Source organism: Heteronotia binoei, chromosome 2 (genome assembly GCF_032191835.1).
Source record: "Heteronotia binoei isolate CCM8104 ecotype False Entrance Well chromosome 2, APGP_CSIRO_Hbin_v1, whole genome shotgun sequence".
Lineage (NCBI taxonomy): Eukaryota > Metazoa > Chordata > Lepidosauria > Squamata > Gekkonidae > Heteronotia > Heteronotia binoei.
This window is the reverse complement of record NC_083224.1, coordinates 89,497,043-89,517,186: the sequence shown is the minus strand read 5'-3', so window position 1 is coordinate 89,517,186 and position 20,144 is coordinate 89,497,043. Positions and strand designations below refer to the sequence as shown.

At 42.9% G+C, this 20,144-nt stretch overlaps 1 protein-coding gene across 1 annotated transcript in view; it reads right to left on the bottom strand.

The window, feature by feature from the left end:
* CACNA1S (calcium voltage-gated channel subunit alpha1 S) overlaps positions 1–17,611 on the bottom strand; it is a 106,696-nt gene extending 89,085 nt beyond the window's left edge. The window contains 2 exon segments of the mRNA XM_060231563.1: positions 251–356; positions 17,382–17,611. Coding sequence (XP_060087546.1) covers positions 251–356; positions 17,382–17,545 — 270 coding nt within the window. The 5' untranslated portion in view covers positions 17,546–17,611.
* Between the last annotated feature and the right edge of the window lie 2,533 nt (positions 17,612–20,144).

The window sequence follows — 20,144 nt, the reverse complement described above, 5'->3', positions numbered from 1 at the left end:
TCTGAAGGCAGAATCAGGCCGGTTCCGTCACAGTACACAAAATCTACGGCACAATTGAACCATATTTTTCTGCAGTGTGGGATTTGAGATTTCACATGTTTAAATATGTTTAAACATTCTTAATTCTGCCTTAGCAATGTTCCAGCAATCATTCTAAAGCTAGTTTAGAGTACCATTCGCTTGAATTCAGCTCTTAAGGGGTCACTTTAGGAGCATCCCAACAGAAAGATAAAAGGGAATAATTTCTTACCAGTCTGGAGTTGACTTTGTTGGAGTCATCTTCAGGCATAGGCAGGTAGATAGCCAATGCCACACAATTGGCAAAGATGGTCAGCAGGATGATGGTCTCGAAGGGCCTGAGGAAGCTTGTTAAAGGAAAGTTGATTGCAGAATGTTGTGCCATAAACAGGAATAATTGAAAACCACATAAAAGCCATTAACTTCAGTGTGGTGTAGTGGTCAAAGTCTCAGACTAGGATCTGAGAGACTCGGGTTCAAATCCCCATTCTGCCATGGAAGTTTGCTGGGTGACTTTGGGCCAGTCTCACACTCTCAACCTAACCTCCATCACAAAGTTGTTGTGAGGATAAAATAGAGGACAGAATAATGTAAACTGTTTTGGGTCACCCTTGGGGAGACAGGGAGAATATAAATAATGTAAATGATTAATAATAATAAATATTTCTCAAGAGGGTTGTCAAAGGTTGTCTCATACCAGAAGAAAGAATTTTAAACGAACACAATATTTGCAACACTGTTTTAATAATCTGCATAAAAGGTTCATGACTCAAAGAGGAGTTGGGAAAGGATCATGATTTGCCTCAGCAGGTGGAGGGAAGAGTTAAATAGCCTGAGACTGCCTTCTTTGAGATGAAGTTGAGTATGGTAGGCAGAGGACAAGTCCATACAGGGGGCAGCATCAGCCCCACCTGCCCCTCTTTTGACCATCTGGTAAGGAATGCAGAGGATGGCAAGGAGTAGCGGAGCGAGGCACATGTGGTGGAATAAGTAGGGGAGGGGAACTCAATGAGGGCTAAGGCAGTTTTAGCTTGTTCAATGGGAGCCTTTCAATCCATCCATACCCCTCCCCAGATCATTCTCTTAGGCTCTGCTGGGTGCTTCACATAAAAACTCCTGATGTCATCCTTTGGTACTTAAATTTGTCCTAAAATTAAACATATGTTTTAAATTACTATGTTGTACTGAATTCCTCCTATTCCTGAGAAATCTGGGTATATGCATATCCTTTGTATAATGGGATCTGATCATAAGAACATAAGAGAAGCCATGTTGGATCAGGCCAACGGCCCATCAAGTCCAACACTCTGTGTCACACAGTGGCAAAAAAATTTATATACACACATACACTGTGGCTAATAGCCACTGATGGACCTGTGCTCCATATATTTATCTAAACCCTTCTTGAAGGTGGCTATACTTGCGGCCGCCACCACCTCCTGTGGCAGTGAATTCCACTTGTTAATCAGAGCACCACGGAGCGCCGACAGACTGTTTCTTGGCTTCAGTACAGTTTACAAGGAGCCCAGAGATCTGGGGGGCATTTAAGGTTCTCTGAGATGTGTACTACTGTAACTTGATGCTAAGGATTCTCTCTCACTCACATAACTATTCTGCTCCCTGTTAGCAGAGATAATTCACTTGACGTTTCCCCCCCAACGGAATGTTTGTTTCTTTAACCCTTCCCCAAATCATTAAGAGCCAAATGAGTCCTTTCACACTCAAGCATCTTGATATGTCCTCCATTTTGTATGTGCTACATAAATACATGAAGCTGTCTTATACTGAATCAGACCCTTGGTCCATCAAAGTCGGTATTGTCTATGTCTGTTCAGGCCAGCAGTGGTTCTAGTCTCAGGCTGAGATCCTTCACATCACCTTTCAACTGGGACCTTCTGCTTGCCAAACAGACGCTCAGATGCCACTGAGCCACAGCCTGTCCTTACTTATACAAGACTGCAACTACAAAATACAGCTAATGGAACAAACTCACATCTAATCATGTAAGAGTAGAAAGTGAAGGCTGGTAGATAACGTGGAGCAACATGAGCTCTTGGGAGTTTTATTTTACATAACAAAATAACTAGGGATGTGTGAAAAACCAAGGGGATCAGCTATGAGATCTATCTTTTCCCAGACCCATGGATATCTACAGAAAATCTGCGGAGACAATCAGTTTCCTTCTGTTCCATTTTGTGCTATCTCTTTCTCTTTAACATTTTATGGGCCCTAGAGGTACTGTACATTTGATCAAAATAATAGTGCATCATAATAGGTTCCCTAGTCTGGGGTAAACACAATGATGTAGAGGTAGACTACATTGCATGTAAGCAGGGGTGGATAAGGCTCCCAAGTTCCCACCAGGGGTGGGGGATCCTCCAGTTTAGTTGGTTCCAACCTGCTGGCAGGGAGGAGGCCGCTGGGGGATCCCCAACCCCCAAAGAGCCCATCGCCACGCGGCACAATGACATCACCCAGAAGTGGTGTGTCATGCCAGGCACGTCACACAGGATGCTCTAGGAATTTGTTTGAAACTCTATGGTTTTGCACAGGGATGCTCTAGCAATTTTGGGGGGAAATCTATGGTACCATAGAGATCTCCACCTGGAGGTTGCCAACCCTAGTTTCAGGCTGGGGTGTCATCAGACAGAACTACAAATTTAGAGCAAGCAAAATCTGTGGAAGAATAGCAGATAAAAATGTCTCTGTCCATCAGCCTGGCCTTAAACAAATTCAGCACATTTTTCTATCTTAGAAGAGCTGGAGATTGTTTCAAAAGATTTCCCCCAAAATCACATTTCTGGTGAAAATTTGTCAGCAATTTCATACATATTTATTATTCCACCATCAGAAAATTGTTTATTAGACATCTTTAGGTTTGCCAATCCCCAGGTCCCAGAGGGGGTTCTTCTGCTTTCCCAGGCTCCTTCCCGCCCCCAGTCAGCTGGCTGGCAGGGGGAAGTCCCGCCCCCAGAGGACCATGTGCCTTTCCACCTCAGGAGGCTTCAGTCTCCAATTGAAAGGCTTCCTCTTGGGATGGTGTGTCTGTGTTGCTTTGAAGAAGTTGGCAGCAACTCACGAGTAGGGAGGCCAATCCCTCACTTCAGAGTTGCCAGAAAGGAAGGGAGGGGGAGGGAAACATCTGCTGAGCACTTCATTATTCCCTATGTGGAGATCGATTCTCATAGAGTATAATGGGGAATTGATTTGGAGGTTTCGGGGGCTCTGGGGAAGCTGCTGTTTGAAGTAAAGACACCAAATTTTCAGTATAGTATCTAGTGCCTCTCCCCAAAGTACCCCCCAAGTTTCAAAACGATTGGACCAGGGGGTCCAATTCTATGAGCCCCAAAAGAAGGTGCTCCATCCTTCATTATTTCTTCATTCCTTCATTATGGAAGGAAGACATTTAAAAGGTGTGCTGTCCCTTTAAATGTGACGGCCAGAACTTCCTTGGAGTTCAGTTATGCTTATCACACCCTTGTTCCTGGCTCCGCCCCAATGTCTCCTGGATCCACCCCCAAAGTCTCCTGACTCCACCCCCAAAGTCCCCAGATATTTCTTGCATTGGACTTGGCAACCTTAGACATCTTATTACCTGCAACCTCTTCACCTACTATATAATATCACAGCCGCGTTGTCCCCTAAGTCCTCCCTACCATCACTAGTGAAGAAAGCATATTTAGCAAGAACTTTGAATATCTCAAATCTGCATACTCACACCAACAAGTTTCATTAAAGGTATCAACTACCTAACCTATTTTGGGTCTATCAGATCTACTAACCCATGTTATCCTGTTAACACAGATACTGTGCAGCTAAGTAAGGGAAATTGCTGAAGCTCAATAACCTGCAGGTGCTTGGTAGGTTGGGTACAAAAGATGCAGGCAAGTCTGCTTGATCTAGTGGGATCAGTTTACTAATGCAGTTGGCTACTGATCATAAAACCTTAGACACAGCACATGCTGTCAGGCTGCAGCAGCCACAGAATGGGCTCTGGTACAAACGAGGGCCCATTCTGAGCACCCTTCTTCCATTTCCTTATGCAGATTTAGCTCTACCATTGCTTCCTGCTACAGAGGTCACTTTAATAGAATGCCTATTACCATTTACACTGTCACCTGGTCACATTAGAAACTATTTGATTTTCTGTTCCTTTGCTGCCTTTTAAACTAGCACCATTTTATTCAGATGTGGGATGACTTCCCAAGATCTCATCAGTGATGCATGGATCATACAAAATCATTGCATAAACAACCACATGGATGTATTTCATATTCTGAATCCATAATCACTATCATCACACTGGGAAGAAGATACAAAAAAGTGAAAATTTAAAATGATTATTTCTCAAGTGGCACAATACAGGAATTTGATGTTATACAGCCATGTAGACAATAACACACACACACAATGTTCACACAGTTGAGCTTCATAAAAACAGGACTGTAGTGGTAAGAACACAAAACCGGCTGTACTGCATCAGCCTCAAAAGCCCTGCTTTCTGTACTTGTGCTCTGCTCTCTGTGCTTATGTTTTCAGAGGTGAAGAGGGTGGCAAACAGAGACAGGGCCTTTTCAGTAGTGGCACCTTGTCGGTGGGATGCCCTTCCCATTAAGGCCCACTTGGTGATTATGTTACTTTCTTGTAGGTGCCAGGCCAAAAGATGTTTGTTTACCCAGGCTTTTAATTTAAAGGGTTGAGCTTGTAAAATAATTGTATTACATGCTTTCATTGCTTTTGCATGCTCATGCCACTCAGATCAAAGGTTTGCTCAATTTGTTAATTTTACTATTCTGTCATTGAATCTTAATTTTTTTTACCATTTTGCATTCTAAACCACTCCCTACCAGATAATTTTATTATACTGTCATTGGTTCTTAAATTTGTACCAATTTGCATCTGACTACCAGCTACATGTGGCTTTGCTCACTGTAACGGATTCCTTGTCTGATGAAGTGTGCTTAGAGAGTACACGAAAGCTTAAGTTCTGAATAAAACTAAGTTGGTCTTAAACATGCAACTTGACTCCTATTTTGTTCTACTACTTCAGACCAACAAGGCTGACTACTTGGATCAATGCTTTCAGTTTGAAATTGTTAAATTCAGCTTGCAATTGTAAGCTGCTCAGCTATATATATATAGAGGGAGAGAGAGAGAGAGAGCCCCATGGCACAGAATGGTAAAGCTGCAGTACTGCAGTGGGAGCCCTCTGCTCACGACCTGAGTTCGATGCCAGTGGAAGCTGGTTCAAGTAGCTGACTCCAGGTTAACACAGCCTTCCATCCTTCCGAGGTCGGTAAAATGAGTACCTAGCTTGCTGGGGAGGAATGTAGATGACTGGGGAAAGCAATGGCAAACCACCCCATAAAAAAAGTCTGCTGTGAAAACGTTGTTAAAGCAATGTCATCCCAGAGTCGGAAATGACTGGTGCTTGCCTTGCCTTTACCTTATATATATATGTGTGTGTGTATAGCTGTATTTTCGACATTGAAATTTATTTTATGACTGTGAAATTTTTTTAGTATGACATATATTTATATATTTTAATCTACCATGTGTATACACACATATATATATGTGTATGTATATATATATATATATATATATATATATATATATATATATATATATATATATATATATATATATATATATATATATGTATATATATAAATTTTCTGGCCATTTTTTAAAAGGATGGGTTTAATGTATGCTTTTAATGTTTGTTTTTATAAGCCACCTCAGACTGATTCCCCAAGAGATGTGGCATAAAAATTCCCGAAACAAACAAACAAACCAGGAGTCAGTCTAGCCCAGCATCCTGTTCAAGTGTCCCTGGAAGGCCTCCAGGCAGGGCATGAAGGCTACAGCTACCTCTGAACAAGGGGGCTCTATTAGACACCATGGCTAACAGCCACTTATGAATCCATCCTCCATAAATGTGTCTAATCCCTTTTTAAAGCCATGTAAGCTAATGTCCTCAGCCAGAGGGAAGCCAGCATTCCATCTTGGAAGCTCAGCAGAGTCTGTACTTGGAAGGGAAACCACCAAGGAAGACTCTGCAGAGGACTCAAAAAATATAGAGGGAACTCCCCAATTCTGTTATTTATGAGAACTATAGCTGTATTTTCGACATTGAAATTTATTTTATGACTGTGAAATTTTTTTAGTATGACATATATTTATATATTTTAATCTACCATTTTTTATTATTCTTGCTGGTCTTGGATCGTAGTAATAAAATTGTTGCTGTTGACTCTGCAGAGGAAGGCACTGGCAAACCACCTCTGGCCTTGAAAGCCCCTTGCTGGGGCTGTAGGGTTGCCAAGTCCAATTCAAGAAATATCTGGGGACTTTGGGGGTGGAGCCAGGAGACTTTGGGGGTGGAGCCATAAGCAAAGTTGTGACAAGCACAATTGAACTCCAAAGGGATCCCATTTAAAGGGACCACACACCATTTAAATGCCTTCCCTACTTTAGAAATAATGAAGGATAGGGGCACCTTCTTTTGGGGTTCATAGAATTGAACCCCCTGGTGCAAACCTTTTGAAACTTGGACAGCATTTTGAGGAGAGTCATCAGATGCTATGCTAAAAATTTAGTCCCTCTATCTCAAATAACAGCCCCTCCAGAGCCCCAGATACCCAGATACCCCCAGATCAATTCTCCATTATACCCTATGAGATTTGATCACCATCGGGAATAATGAAGTGCCCAGTTGACATCTCCTTCCCCCCCAGTTTCTGATGACTCAGAAGCAGGGGAGGGCCTGTTTCCACCTGGGGATTGGCATCTCTACTCACAAGTTGCTGAACTTCCAACTTCTTTAAAGTAACACAGAGCAACCAAAGGTTCACGTTTACCTTTCCTATGCAAATGACCTCTGAAAAGATTGTGCAGCCAACAGAGGGTCTGGGCTGCTTTCACAGCCACTTGGAGGAGCCATGTTCTTCTGCCTGCTCCCTCCACCCCCATTCTGCTTTAAAGACTCAGACACACCATCCCAAGAGGAAGCCTTACCAAGTGGAGTCTGAAGCCTCAGGAGGTGGAGAGGCAGATGGTGGCTGTGGGGGCAGGGCTTCCCTCCACTGGCCAGCTGACTGGGAGTGGGAAGGAGTCTGGGAAAGCCGGAGAACCCCTGCTGGGACCTGGGCATTGGCAAACCTATGGGGCTGCCATATATCGGTTGCGACTTGACAGCACTTTACACACACACAGGCTAGTAGCCATCACTATGTGTCTCCTGTGACAATGAATTCCATAAGAAAATCACTCTTTTATTAAAAACATGCTGTGTATTATCTGTTGTAAATCTACTGCATATTGTCGGATGCCCATGAGTTGGAGGAAAAGTTCTCTCAATCAGGGCCTTTTTTGTAGAACTCATTTGCATATTAGGCCACATCCCTGACTCACCAATGTTGCACACAGGGTTTTTTTGAAGAAAAAGCCCAGCATGAACTCATTTGCATATTAGGCCGCACCCCCTGACACCAAGCCAGCTGGAACTGTGTTCCTGTGCATTCCTTCTCAAAAAAAGCCCTGCTCTCAGTCCACCATATGTAGCCCATGCATAACTTTATAAACTTTTATCTTCTGAACAGAAAACTCCCAAACTTCGTAGCCTTTCCTTGTATGAAAGATGCTCCAGTCTCTTGGTCATTCTGAGTGCTCTTTTTCTGCCCCTCTGCTGCTACCATTACAGTGTCCTTTTGAGAGAAAATGATTAAATGTCTCATTGGCCTATATCCTACCATGCCAGCACCAACTTTAAAAGAAGAAGTAAACTGAATGGAAAAAACCCTCACCTATGGTTCATAGCAATCAGAAGCCATGTGATCTGGTGGCATCTCTTGTCAAAAGGGGAACTGCTTGTAACCTACCAAAGTCAAACAAATAATAAGGTGACTGACAGCTCCAGACTGATCAGGAGTTTGTCATGGAACACCTTGCTGTATTAAATGACTTCAATTCTTCAGGGTAGGATGTGGATCTATTCTGGTGGTCAGGGGTCTAGTGGTAGTGGCGTATATGAATGCTGTGCTCAACACTTTGTGGATAAAATCTCTCACATCCATTCCAACTTGGGCTACATGTGCAGTGACATGACTGGATAGTCCCAGGTGCCAACTTGTCCAGTTGTGTGAGATACTTTTCAGCTTGATCAGTCTGAGGATGTAGACAGGATTCTTAGAAGTTTGAGAACTACCAGTTACTTCAAGCAAGTTTGGTGTCGTGGTTAAGTGTGCGGACTCTTATCTGGGAGAACCAGGTTTGATTCCCCACTCCTCCACTTGCACCTGCTAGCATGGCCTTGGGTCAGCCATAGCTCTGGCAAAGGTTGTCCTTGAAAGGGCAGCTGCTGTGAGAGCCCTCTCCAGCCCCACCACCTCACAGGGTGTTTGTTGTGGGGGAGGAAGGTAAAGGAGATTGTGAGCCGCTCTGAGACTCTTCGGAGTGGAGGGCGGGATATAAATTTAATATCTTCTTCTTCTTCTTCAATTACACCTATTTCCTGGCTGCTTAAATATGCTTTGGGGGAGGCTCATGGACTGGGCCCAGTTTGCTTCTGAGCCCAAGAGGGTTGCCAGGTCTGTGCTGAAAAATACTTTGAGATTTTGGGGGTGGACCCAGGGGAGGGTGGGGTTTGGGGAGGGCAGAGGAAGGGCCTCAGCATGGTACAATGCCCTTCAAAGCTATTTTAGCCAGGAGAGCTGATCTCTGCTAGTTGGAGATCAGTTGTAAAAGCGGAAGATCTCCAGGCCCCACCTGGAGGCTGGCAACTCTAGGGCCCTAATTCAAGGTGCTGGTATTGGCCTTTGGGGTCAGCGTATCTGAAAGATCACTTTCTCTTATATGAACCTACCCAACTGCTCCTGTAATCTTTGGAGGCTCTGTTTTGGGTGCCACTGCCACCTGAGGCTGGTTGTGTGGCAAGTTGAGAAAGAGCCTTCTTGGTTGCAGTGCTGAAAACTTAGGAACTCCCTCCCCAGAGAGATTCATCTCCCTCTGTCAAGGTCTCTGTCAGCAGATTAATACTTTTTTTGCCGGGGGGGGGGGGGGAGCTGCAGTGTTCCCTCCGTAAGTTTTATTAGCTCTCTTCTCCATTTGTGGGGGGTGAGGGTTGCGTTTATGTTTATATTTTATTGTTTAAAAAGTTTAACGTCACAAATGTTTTAATGTTCACCACCTTGGGGACCCTGAATTGGATAGAAAGGCAACATAGAATTGTTTTAAATAAATAGCATCTCAGGGTACCGAAGGGCCTTCTGTTACTGTGGAAACTGCTTGATACTATCATACAAGTCAGTTTGTGTTCTATATTTCAGACCAACACGGCTGCCCATTAGGATCTGTGTTCTATATTATTCTAACTTGCAAAAGTTCAGGAGTGTTGTGTACAAATTTTGTTTTAAGAATTATGTTTCCAACTATGTATTGCACCTGAATAATATCTGTAAAATTCTTGTGGAATTTTGGTTCTGTATATATTTATGCACTTTTCACATGCTCAGTGCACACTGTATTTTACCATGTCTTTTAATTATTTTTAAATGACAATATATGTATTTTGGATTTATTTGTATTCTTAGATTCCCCTGAAGAAGGCAAAATATACAGAGGCAATATAAAAGCATTGCACTGTTTTCTTGTTCTTTTGCTCTGTCATTGGTGCTGCTCTCTTCTCCTACATTCAAGCACAAATCTCACCAGACTAATATTATTGCATTTTTGATAAAGTTTCTAGCCTAGTCGATCATGAGGATGTTGTGGACATAATGTCAGTAAAGATTTAACCAAGACCTCCATGATATTTTGGTCAGCAAACTAGTTAAATATGGGCTAGATATTAGTACTGTCAAATGGATTCACAGATGGTTGAATTCACGATGGCATTCCATCACAGTGGAAGGAAGACTCATATTCTATCCTAGCCCTAGTACTCTTCAACATTTTTATCAATGACTTAAGATGAAGGTTGATGGGAATTCTTATCAAATCTGAAATGAACAACACTGGGGAGAGAGCAAACACCTTCGAAGATAAAGAATAAAGTTCAAAATGAGCTATATGGTTTGGAAATCTGGCCTGCAGTTTACAAAATTATATTCAGCAGAGACAAAAGAATCAAATGCACAGAAAAAGGGTGAAGGATACTTGGCTAGTCAGTAGTAGAACTTCCTTTAATGCAGCCTAAATTCTCATTAACCTTTTTTGCAGCCATGTCACATTGCAGACTCATATACATTATCTGATTCGCTGAAGTCTTTTTCACATGTACTACTACAGTGGGAGCCTAAAGGGATGTCATATGAGAAAGAAAGAGTGGAAACATGTTCTTTGCCTCCCCGTCTCCATAGTGCAAAACTAAATCTAAATTGTAAACTAAAACTAAATTGTATGGGGGAGAGAGATAATAATTCAAAGCCTCATATGATGCCAGAAACTGGGGATAAGAACATTAAAGATTTGCAGAGAGTGGCGCATATGCTAGGTAATGTTAACTTGCAAGTTTGTACGGAAACTAAACCCTCGGGATGCATAAAATGTGGATTCTGATGTCTCTACACTAACGCACAGAGTATGGGAAACAAACAGGAGGAACTGGAAGTCCTAATACAGGAAGGAGACTATGACACAATAGACCTTACTGAAACTTGGTGGGATGACACTCACAACTGGAATATTAAGATTCAGGGGTACAACTTATTTAAAAAGGACAGACAAATGAGAAAGGGCAGAGGTGTAGCAGTATATGTGAAGGAGGTATATACTTGTGAGGAAATATGTGAATCTGAGCATGGCAGCTCAGTTGAGAGTCTCTGGGTAAAAATAAAAGGAGTAAGAAATAACAGTGTGGGGGTCTGCTATAGACCTCCAAGCCAGGCAGAGGAGTTGGATGAGATACTCCTACAACAGATTGCAAAGTTCTCCAAGAGAAGGGTACAGTGATCATGGGAGATTTCAATTACCTGGACATCTGTTGGAAGTCCAACTCTGCTAAAAATGAAACGTCAAATAGATTCCTGACTTGTCCTGCTGAAAACTTCCTTTTCCAGAAAGTGAAGAAGGAAACAAGGGGATCTGCTATCTTGGATTTGATTCTTACCAACAAGGAAGAGTTGATTGAAGAAGTGGAAATACTGGGCAGTAGTGACCATGTGATTTTGGAATTTACAGTCTTAGGGAAGGGAAAAGCTATACGTAGTCAGACTTATAGGTAAGACTTCAGAAAGGCAAACTTCGATAAACTTAGAACTATGCTGGGTAAAATCCCATGGTCAGAAATACTTAGGAAGAAGGGGTTTCAGGAGGGATGGGAGTTTCTTAAAAGCGAAATACTGAAAGCATAATCACAGACAATTCCTATGAGAAGAAAAAAATGGAAAAAGCCTAAAGAAGCTGAGTTGGCTCCATAAACAGTTCTCTAAAGACTTGAGAAATAAAAAAGATTCCTTTAGGAATTGGAAGGAGGGTCTTATAACCAAGGATGAATATAAACAAATCACCAGTGCTTGTAGAGAAAAAGTTAGGAAAACTAAAGCTCAGTATGAGCTTAGGCTGGCCAAAGATGCTAAAAACAACAAAAAAGGGTTCTTTTCTTATGTTCAGAGTAAGAATAAGAGCAAGGACATGGTAGGCCCATTGCGAGGGCAGGAAAGTGAAATTGTAGCAGGTAATGAAGAGAGGGTGGAACTGCTCAATTCCTACTTTTCCTCAGTCTTCTCTTCTGAGGGAAATGGTGCTCAACATAGCAAAACCCAAACATATAAGGAGGGTATGAAGTTCCAACTTAGGATCAGCATAGGGGTAGTACATAAACACCTAGTTTCTTTAAATGAAACTAAGTCTTCAGGACCAGATGAGTTGCATCCAAGGGTTCTGGAAATCTGGAAGATTTAGAAAGAATGGATGTGATTCAGCATGGGTTTCTCAAAAACAAGTCATGTCAGACTAACCTGATCTCTTTCTTTGAGAAAGTGACTACCTTGCTGGATCAGGGGAATGCTGTAGACATAGTTTATCTTGATTTCAGTAAGGCTTTTGATAAGGTTCCACATACTATCCTTTTTGACAAGCTGGTAAAATGTGGTTTGGATCCTGTTACCGTTAGGTGGATCTGTAACTGGTTGACAGATCGCACCCAAAGAGTGCTTGTGAATGGTTCCTCATCCTCTTGGAGAGGAGTGACAAGTGGAGTGCCTCAAGAATCTGTCCTGAGACCTGTTTTGTTCAACATCTTTATAAATGATTTGGATGAAGGAATAGAGGGAATGCTTATTAAATTTGCCAATGATACTAAATTGGGAGGGGTTGCAAATACCATAGAAGACAGAAACAGGATACAGGATGACTTTGACAGGCTGGAAAACTGGGCTAAAACCAATAAAATGAATTTTAACAGGGATAAATGTAAAGTTCTGCATTTAGGTAGGAAAAATCCAATGCATGGTTGTAGGATGGAGGAGACTTGTCTTAGCAGTAGTATGTGCGAAAAGGACCTAGGGGTCTTAGTGGATCATATGCTGAGCATGAGTCAACGGTGTGATGTGATGGCTAAAAAGGCAAATGCAATTTTCGTCTGTATCAACAGAAGTATAGTGTCCAGATCATGTGAAATGATGGTATCGCTTTACTCTGCTCTGGTAAGCCCTCACCTGGAGTATGGTGTTCAGTTTTGGGCACCACATTTTAAGAAGGATATAGACAAGCTGGAATGGTCCAGAGGAGGGTGATGAAGATGGTGAGGGGTCTGGTGACCAAGTTCTGTGAGGAAAGGTTGAAGGAACAGGGGATGTTTAGCCTGGATAGGAGGCAGCTGAGAGGTGATATGATCACCATCTTCAAGTACTTGAAGGGCTGTCATCTAGAGGATGGTGTGGAATTGTTTTCTGTGGCCCCAGAAGGTAGAACCAATGGGTTGAAATTAAATCAAAATAGTTTCTGGCTCAACATTAGGAAGAACTTCCTGACCGTTAGAGTGGTTCCTCAGTGGAACAGGCTTCCTCGGGAGGTGGTGGGCTCTCCTTCCTTGGAGGTTTTTAAACAAAGACTATGTGGCCATCTGACAGCAATGAAGATCCTGTGAATTTATGGCGAGGTGTTTGTGAGTTTCCTGCACTGTGCAGGTGGTTGGACTAGATGACCCTGGTGGTCCCTTCCAACTCTATGATTCTATGAAAACTAATGTCCTTAGGCATATTTCTGAGGCTGCAACATCAATTCCATTGAGACACCAAAAGGGATGTCATCCCATTAGCATGGTGCACTAAGATTCCACCCAAATTCTTTGATTTCCCATAGAGTTTTGAGGGAGTCCTACAGAGTTGCCTTGACACAATGAGATCATTTTGGGGATCGCGCTGGAAGTGACACCACTGGGTCAGAAGGAAAACCTGTCCTTTCTGTTCCCCCTTCCCTCATTCTACCAAGTGGCTGCAGGCAACTGGAGCTGCCAGAAGCCCTCAGAAATGTCCTAATGGTGAGAAAAATTTGACAACAGAACCAGTTACTGAGGAGGCAGTGGTCTCTGCCTCGCTTGGGGTCTCCAAGCAGAAGTCAGACAGCCCTCTGTTTGGAATACTCTAACTTTGAATTTCCTGCACTGAGCAGCAGTCTTATAGATGGCCTATAAGATCCCTTCCACTTCTGAAATGCTGACATATTAACATCAAAAGAGATGTAGAAGTAGCTTTCTCAACTGGTAGGTCCTCAGTTTGTATATTTGATTTCTACACACCTTATTGCCAAAACATTGAGATGTTTAGGATTTCAGTAAACACATAATAAGAACAGTGAGAACCAGCAGCCTATTAGGAAAGGTGGATTACAAATATCTTTAGTCAATCCATTTCAGATAAATAATGTGGCATCAACCAAAGAAGCAGTAATTTATTTAATTTCTACCCTCTTTTCTTCCAAATGGACTCAAAGCAGCTAACAATTAACTTTAAAAAAATGTACCTATACAATAAAAACTGTGATCCAAAATATGAGAAGAGATGGCAAGTGAGCTCAAATATGAAGTATCAAACTCGATACAAGTCAATAGCCAGTGTGCATGATGAAAAATAGGAACTGTACCTTTCAGGTATATTAATAAAGGATAGGAGGACGGCTAAACTAGGAAAGAGATGAAGCAGAAGTTATCAGTTGGATGACTGGGAACTGAAACAAAGAACAACTGAGGAAGCAGGGCAGATGGAGATGCCTACACATAACACATCTATGTATGTATAAATATACATGCACAGAAGTTAGATGCATTGAGTCATTCCAGGAAGCTCACAGCATCTTCTGGCATGGGCATGCCTGCTATCTTAAACATCCAAATGTCTAAGGCCATCTAGGTCATCCATGTTTTTGGTATTACTCCTATTTTATATATTACTGAACACATATATTATCCCAATAATTGTAACTACCTTGTTTGGTGGATCAGTATTATTACCCCTATAAAAATGACATGCAGCTGAGGCTTATAGGGGGTGGCTTGCTGTACATATGGCTGATTGACTTTCTAGTTCACAGTTCAGTTTCACAGGCCTACAGTCCGGTTTTGCCCCCAAATGGACTTATCTACATTTATTATCTTTCTCCAGCTAACCGTCCTTGCTGCTGGCTAGCCAGGGTGGCTGCAAGATTATTATGTTCCTTCACAGAAGAGGAACTGAAATAATTCACAGATCTCATTATATACTATGCCTGAGAATTAGGGTTGCCAAGTCCAATTCAAGAAATATCTGTGGACTTTGGGGGTGGACCCAGGAGACTTTGGGGGTAGAGCCATAAGCAACGCTGTGACAAGCACAATTGAACTCCAAAGGGAGTTCTGGCCATCACATTTAAAGGAACCGCACACCTTTTAAATCCCTTCCCTATTTTAGAAATAATGGATAGGGGCACCTTCTTTGGGGCTCATAGAATTGGACCCCCTGGTCCAAACTTTTTGAAACTTGGAGAGCATTTTGAGGAGAGTCATCAGATGCTATGCTGAAAATTTGGTGCCTCTACCTCAAATAACAGCCACTCCAGAGCCCCAGATACCCCCAGATCAATTCTCCATTATACCCTATGGCAGAGGTGGCCAACGGTAGCTCTCCAGATGTTTTTTGCCTACAACTCCCATCAGCCCCAACCATTGCCCATGCTGGCTGGGGCTGATGGGAATTGTAGGCAAAAAACATCTGGAGAGCTACCGTTGGCCACCCCTGCCCTATGGGTTTTGATCTCCATAGGGAATAATGAAGTGCTCAGCAGACATTTCCCTCCCTTCCCCCACCCCACCATTTCTGACGACTCAGAAGCGGGGGAGGGCCTGCTCCCACCTGGGGATTGGCATCTCTACTCCCGAGCTGCTGAACTTCCAACTTCTTCAAAGTAACACAGAGCAACCAAAGGTTCGAGTTTACCTTTCTGATGCAAATGACCTCTGAAAAGATTGTGCAACCAAGGGAGAGTCTGGGCTGCTTTCACAGCCACTTGGAGCCGCTGTGTTCTTCTGCCTGCTCTCTCTGCCCCCATTCTGCCTTAAAGACACAGACACACTATCCCAAGAGGAAGCCTTTCCAAGCGGAGTCTGAAGCCTCAGGAGGTGGAAAGGCACATGGTGGCTGTGGGATCAGGGCTTCCCCCCACCAGCCAGCTGACTGGGAGCAGGAAGGAGCCTGGAAAAGCAGGAGAACCCTGCTGGGACCTGGGGATTGGCAAGCCTACTGAGAATAAGCGTCGCCTGGAGTTTCCTTGGTGGTGATTAAATAACTGGAATGCTTAAATATACAAACTTCTCTACTGCTGCCCAGGGCCCCAATAGGTAAAGGTAGCCCCTGTGCAAACGCCAGTCATTTCCGACTCTAGGATGATGTCACATCACGATGTTTTCACAGCAGACTTTTTACGGGGTGGTTTGCCATTGCCTTCCCCAGTACCAATACCACCCCTTCATTTAAAAGCAGTTGAAAATTGGAACAACAACAACAACAAACAAAGCCTTGCTCTCCCTTCCCACATTCTTCATTTAACCAAAGTTGATATTTTTATCCACTTATTCCATCTAAGTAGAATACTGAATATGCACCATTTTGGTATCCCTAACAATGTAATATAATGTAATTGATTACCTGTTTTACATCTGTCTTGATCATGCCATCACAAAACTCAAAAAGACTTGTAAATCATCTTTTCCAAAACTTTGCCCTCAAAAAGACTTGTACATCATCTTTCCCAAAACTTTGCCCAGCATCAATCCAGAAACAGATCACACACTTCAATTCTCCTTTGTCTGAGTTATGGTGTATCATAAGCAAAGAGTAGCAGTGAACAAGAAACCTCATACCATTCAATAAACACTTCTATCAAACAATCTAGATCGCTCAAATAAATCAGCCAAATTGCAGACCTTTTGGATGCATTAAAAAAAATCTTTACAAGGTTAACAGCCAATCTATGGGGAGAATTTTTTTCATAATACTGTCCTGAGTTTGAAACAAAACCAATTCATTCTGTGGGACATTTTTATTGACCTTTTATCAGATATCCTTGTTGTTAAAAATTGTTTTATTGCAGTTGCTGCAAACCAAGATGGTGGGGGAAACTTTCTGGACTCAATATATACTTGGATCAAGGAGCCACAAACAAAATGACAATAATCAATGTTCCCTACTCTGTTTGAAATTTTTTGCAAGCCAATTTTTGCACCCATATTTCTTTAATTTTATTTCTGGAATTTCTATTCCACCCATTCCAGCAAGGCAGACTAAGGGCAGGTTACAACAGCTGTTCTGGAAAATTATTCTGGAATTATATACTTCTAATAATCAGAAGACTTTGATAGTCTGGGCTAGCCTGATCTTGTCAGATTTCAGAAACTAAGCAGGGTCAGCCTTGGTCAGTATTTGGATGGGAAACCAACAAGCAGTAGCAAACCACCCCTGAACCTCTCTTGCCTTGAAAACCCTATGGGATTGCAACTTGACAGCGAAAACAGAAAAATCAGAAACCTCCATTCTGAATTTATGATGTTAAACTTTGTGGAATAACTCCTGATTTACACTCACAGATATATATCCACCAGTCAAGTCAAAGCAAGATCAAGATATTGCTTTTCTTTTGAGATCTTCTCTGCCTCCTGAGCCTTTTCCTCTCTCAGTGACAGAGATAAATGTCAAGACCACTTGCTTTTTCAGCACTTCTAAGGAACAGAGGATCTGAATGTCCAGGAGAATCTCTTAACAAATATTTCCCAGTTCTCTTCCTTGCCTTTGCTCCCACCAAGTCTCGGCCCTCTATACATGGCTGCTGTTGGGCTCAAGCCCACATACAAGCTAGCCCTGAGGCAACCCCACAGTTTTCCAAAAGGATACTTCCATTCCACGAGAGCAATGCAGGCCTTGCGCACTGGGTTCTGGAGGGTGAGGCAGAACAGGGACCGGAGAGGCCTGGGGGGAGTTTCCAGTGCTGCTTTCTTCACCTTTTCTTTCTGTTGCTTTTTCTTCTGGATATCATCCTGGACAGAAGTGGGCTCCATGTTATCTCCCCCTCCCCTAATTGCCTACTAGAGCCAGGATTTCCTTACTGCCCTCCTCCTCTTCCTCCCCCTCTCCGAGCTTCCTTCCCCAGCACTAGGATAGCTGAAGACCCCTCTGGATCGTCTTTCAGCTGATCAAATCTTCTCAGCATGGTGTGGGGCTGCGGGGCTGGAAATTGCACTCCCACAGACACAAATACATCAGGCAGAAGTTTATAATTAGCTACCAGCCTGGCTCCCAGGGCTTTCAAATTTCCTGAGACAGCAAAAGAGTCCTGACAGCTGTTGCTTCTTCATACTCAGCTCATGGCCATTTTTGAGCTATCAAACCAGGTCAGGGAAAAGGATGTGTGTGTAGGAGGCGCACTTGATTTGAAAAGTGTTCATTCACTCCAGTGCCTCTTCCTTTCCATATGTATGTTTGGACCGCATCACAAAAATTATGTGAAGGTTGCTTGAAATTGCATCTGCGTAGTGGTTGCTTTGTGGTGCTGTGGATTCTCAGGCTGGTTTACTGAAATGTGGTTTTCTCCATCTAATCACAAAATACGAAGAAAATGTGTGTTGGCTGCCAGTCCAGGTAGTAAGGAGCTGCACATGATTGGAACAACTTGTTGTGTGAACATCCAGCATATTTATTCACTACTACATGTCCCTGGGTGTTGTGCAAAATGATCTGTTTCCTAATGATATTAGGATCCCCAATGTCTAAAAGAGCCAGTTTGGTGTAGTGGTTATGTGCACGGACTCTTACCTGGAGAACTGGGTTTGATTCCCCACTCCTCCACTTGCAGCTGCTGGAATGGCCTTGGGTCAGCCATAGCTCTCACAGGACTGTCCTAGAAAAGGACCTTTTCACCTTGGTGAAAAGGGCAAGTGATCTGCGTGCTTTCTGGTCCAACCCACCATACACTATCTTTCATAAAGATAAGGTTGTCTTATGTCCAAATCCTGTATTTCTGCCTAAAGTTGTCTTCTCTTTTCACCTCTCTCAACGTACAGTTTTGCTCATTTTTCCCAGACTCAGATGATGATTGTCAGAGAGCACTCCATACCCTAGATGTCCATAGGGCTCTGTCCTTCTGCCTCTCCAGGACTTATCCATTCTGTATTGCCTCATCTATTCATGACCTATGACAAGCCACATCAGGGACGTAGACTCTCACCACAGTGATTTGTGAAGTGGGTGACCTCTGCTATTTCACTCTGCTACAAACTGACCAAGCAGCCCTTACTTGATCTACTGAGGCCCCTTCTACCAGGGCCATCTCCACATTGTTGGCCTTTCTCAAAGGTGTTTCTCTGGAAGACATTTGTGCTGCTGCCTCCTGGTCCTTGCCATCTACCTTTGTGGTGCACTACACCCTCAATGTCAGAGCTCAGCATAGTGCATCCTTTGGGCAATCGGTGCTGTGGTGCATTTTCTGCTGACTCCTGCACATCCTTGGCCACTCAGGTAGGTGTCTGCAGGTTCAGTAGTGTACATTTTTTTTATTATTACTTGTTGTGCTGCATTGCCAGCACCCTCCACCCTCCAACTGCTCACTAATCACTCATGTGTGGGACTGCACAGAGACCACGAAAAAGATAAACAGGTTGCTTACCTGTAACTGATGATCTTCAAGTGGTCAACTGTGCCACCCAGCTGGCATCTCTCATTCACTTTCCTTTAGCTGAGGAAAGTGGCTGGAAGAAACTCAATGGGAGGGTGCTGTCTCCCCGCTGCAGGCATGCATAGTTGATGCATGCTCCCTAGAGTGTAAGAGAAAAGTGTGCCAGACACCAGAGGCCTTGGAGTTCTCCGAGGTCGGGTTCATGCTTGAGCATAGTACCCATGTGTGTGACTGACCACTCAGAGATCATCAGTTACAGGTAAACAACCTATTTATCACATCATCCTTGGTACTGACCACTGACTCTGTAAGAGATGGGTCTAAAATTCCCAGCAAGTCACTACAACCAAGCCATGTTTGTCATCTGTAGCATTGTGGTTAATTTGGCCATGACCTTCAATGCTGTGAAGTGACTTGCAATGGCAGATTCCAGTGGGGATACCATGATACACTGTGTAGTGATGTTTTTTCTCAAAAGTGAGAACAGGACCTAATGGACTACAGAATCTGGAAAATGGAATAAGAAATCTGCTGTGGTGACGTGGACAGAGCTGACCAGAAACTTTGGTACACCTGGGCAGGTGACTTTTGATTTAAAATGACCTTTGAAGTGGAACATGGTAAGAACAATCTAAATAATAAAATGAATAAGTAAATAAAAATCGTCATAGGTCAGAAAACCTTGCATCCTGATTTTCAGTGTCTTGTCAAAGATGGTATTGTTTTCATTGAGGTCTTCAAGAAGAGCTGACACGTACTTGGCAAAACTCCTGATACTTGTAATGGACTGTGGATTACAGCTGAGTTAAAAATAGCAGCAGGGTAATATTCATTTGGGAACCAGTAAGGTGAAATCCTCTAAGCCTGATATATATGAGCAAATAACACTAGTGTCATAGAATCACATATGTGTACTGTTTGATGGCAAGAAAAGGGAATCACAAGAGTGCCAAGTTATAAAAGGAGGCAGTTTTAATCTTTACACA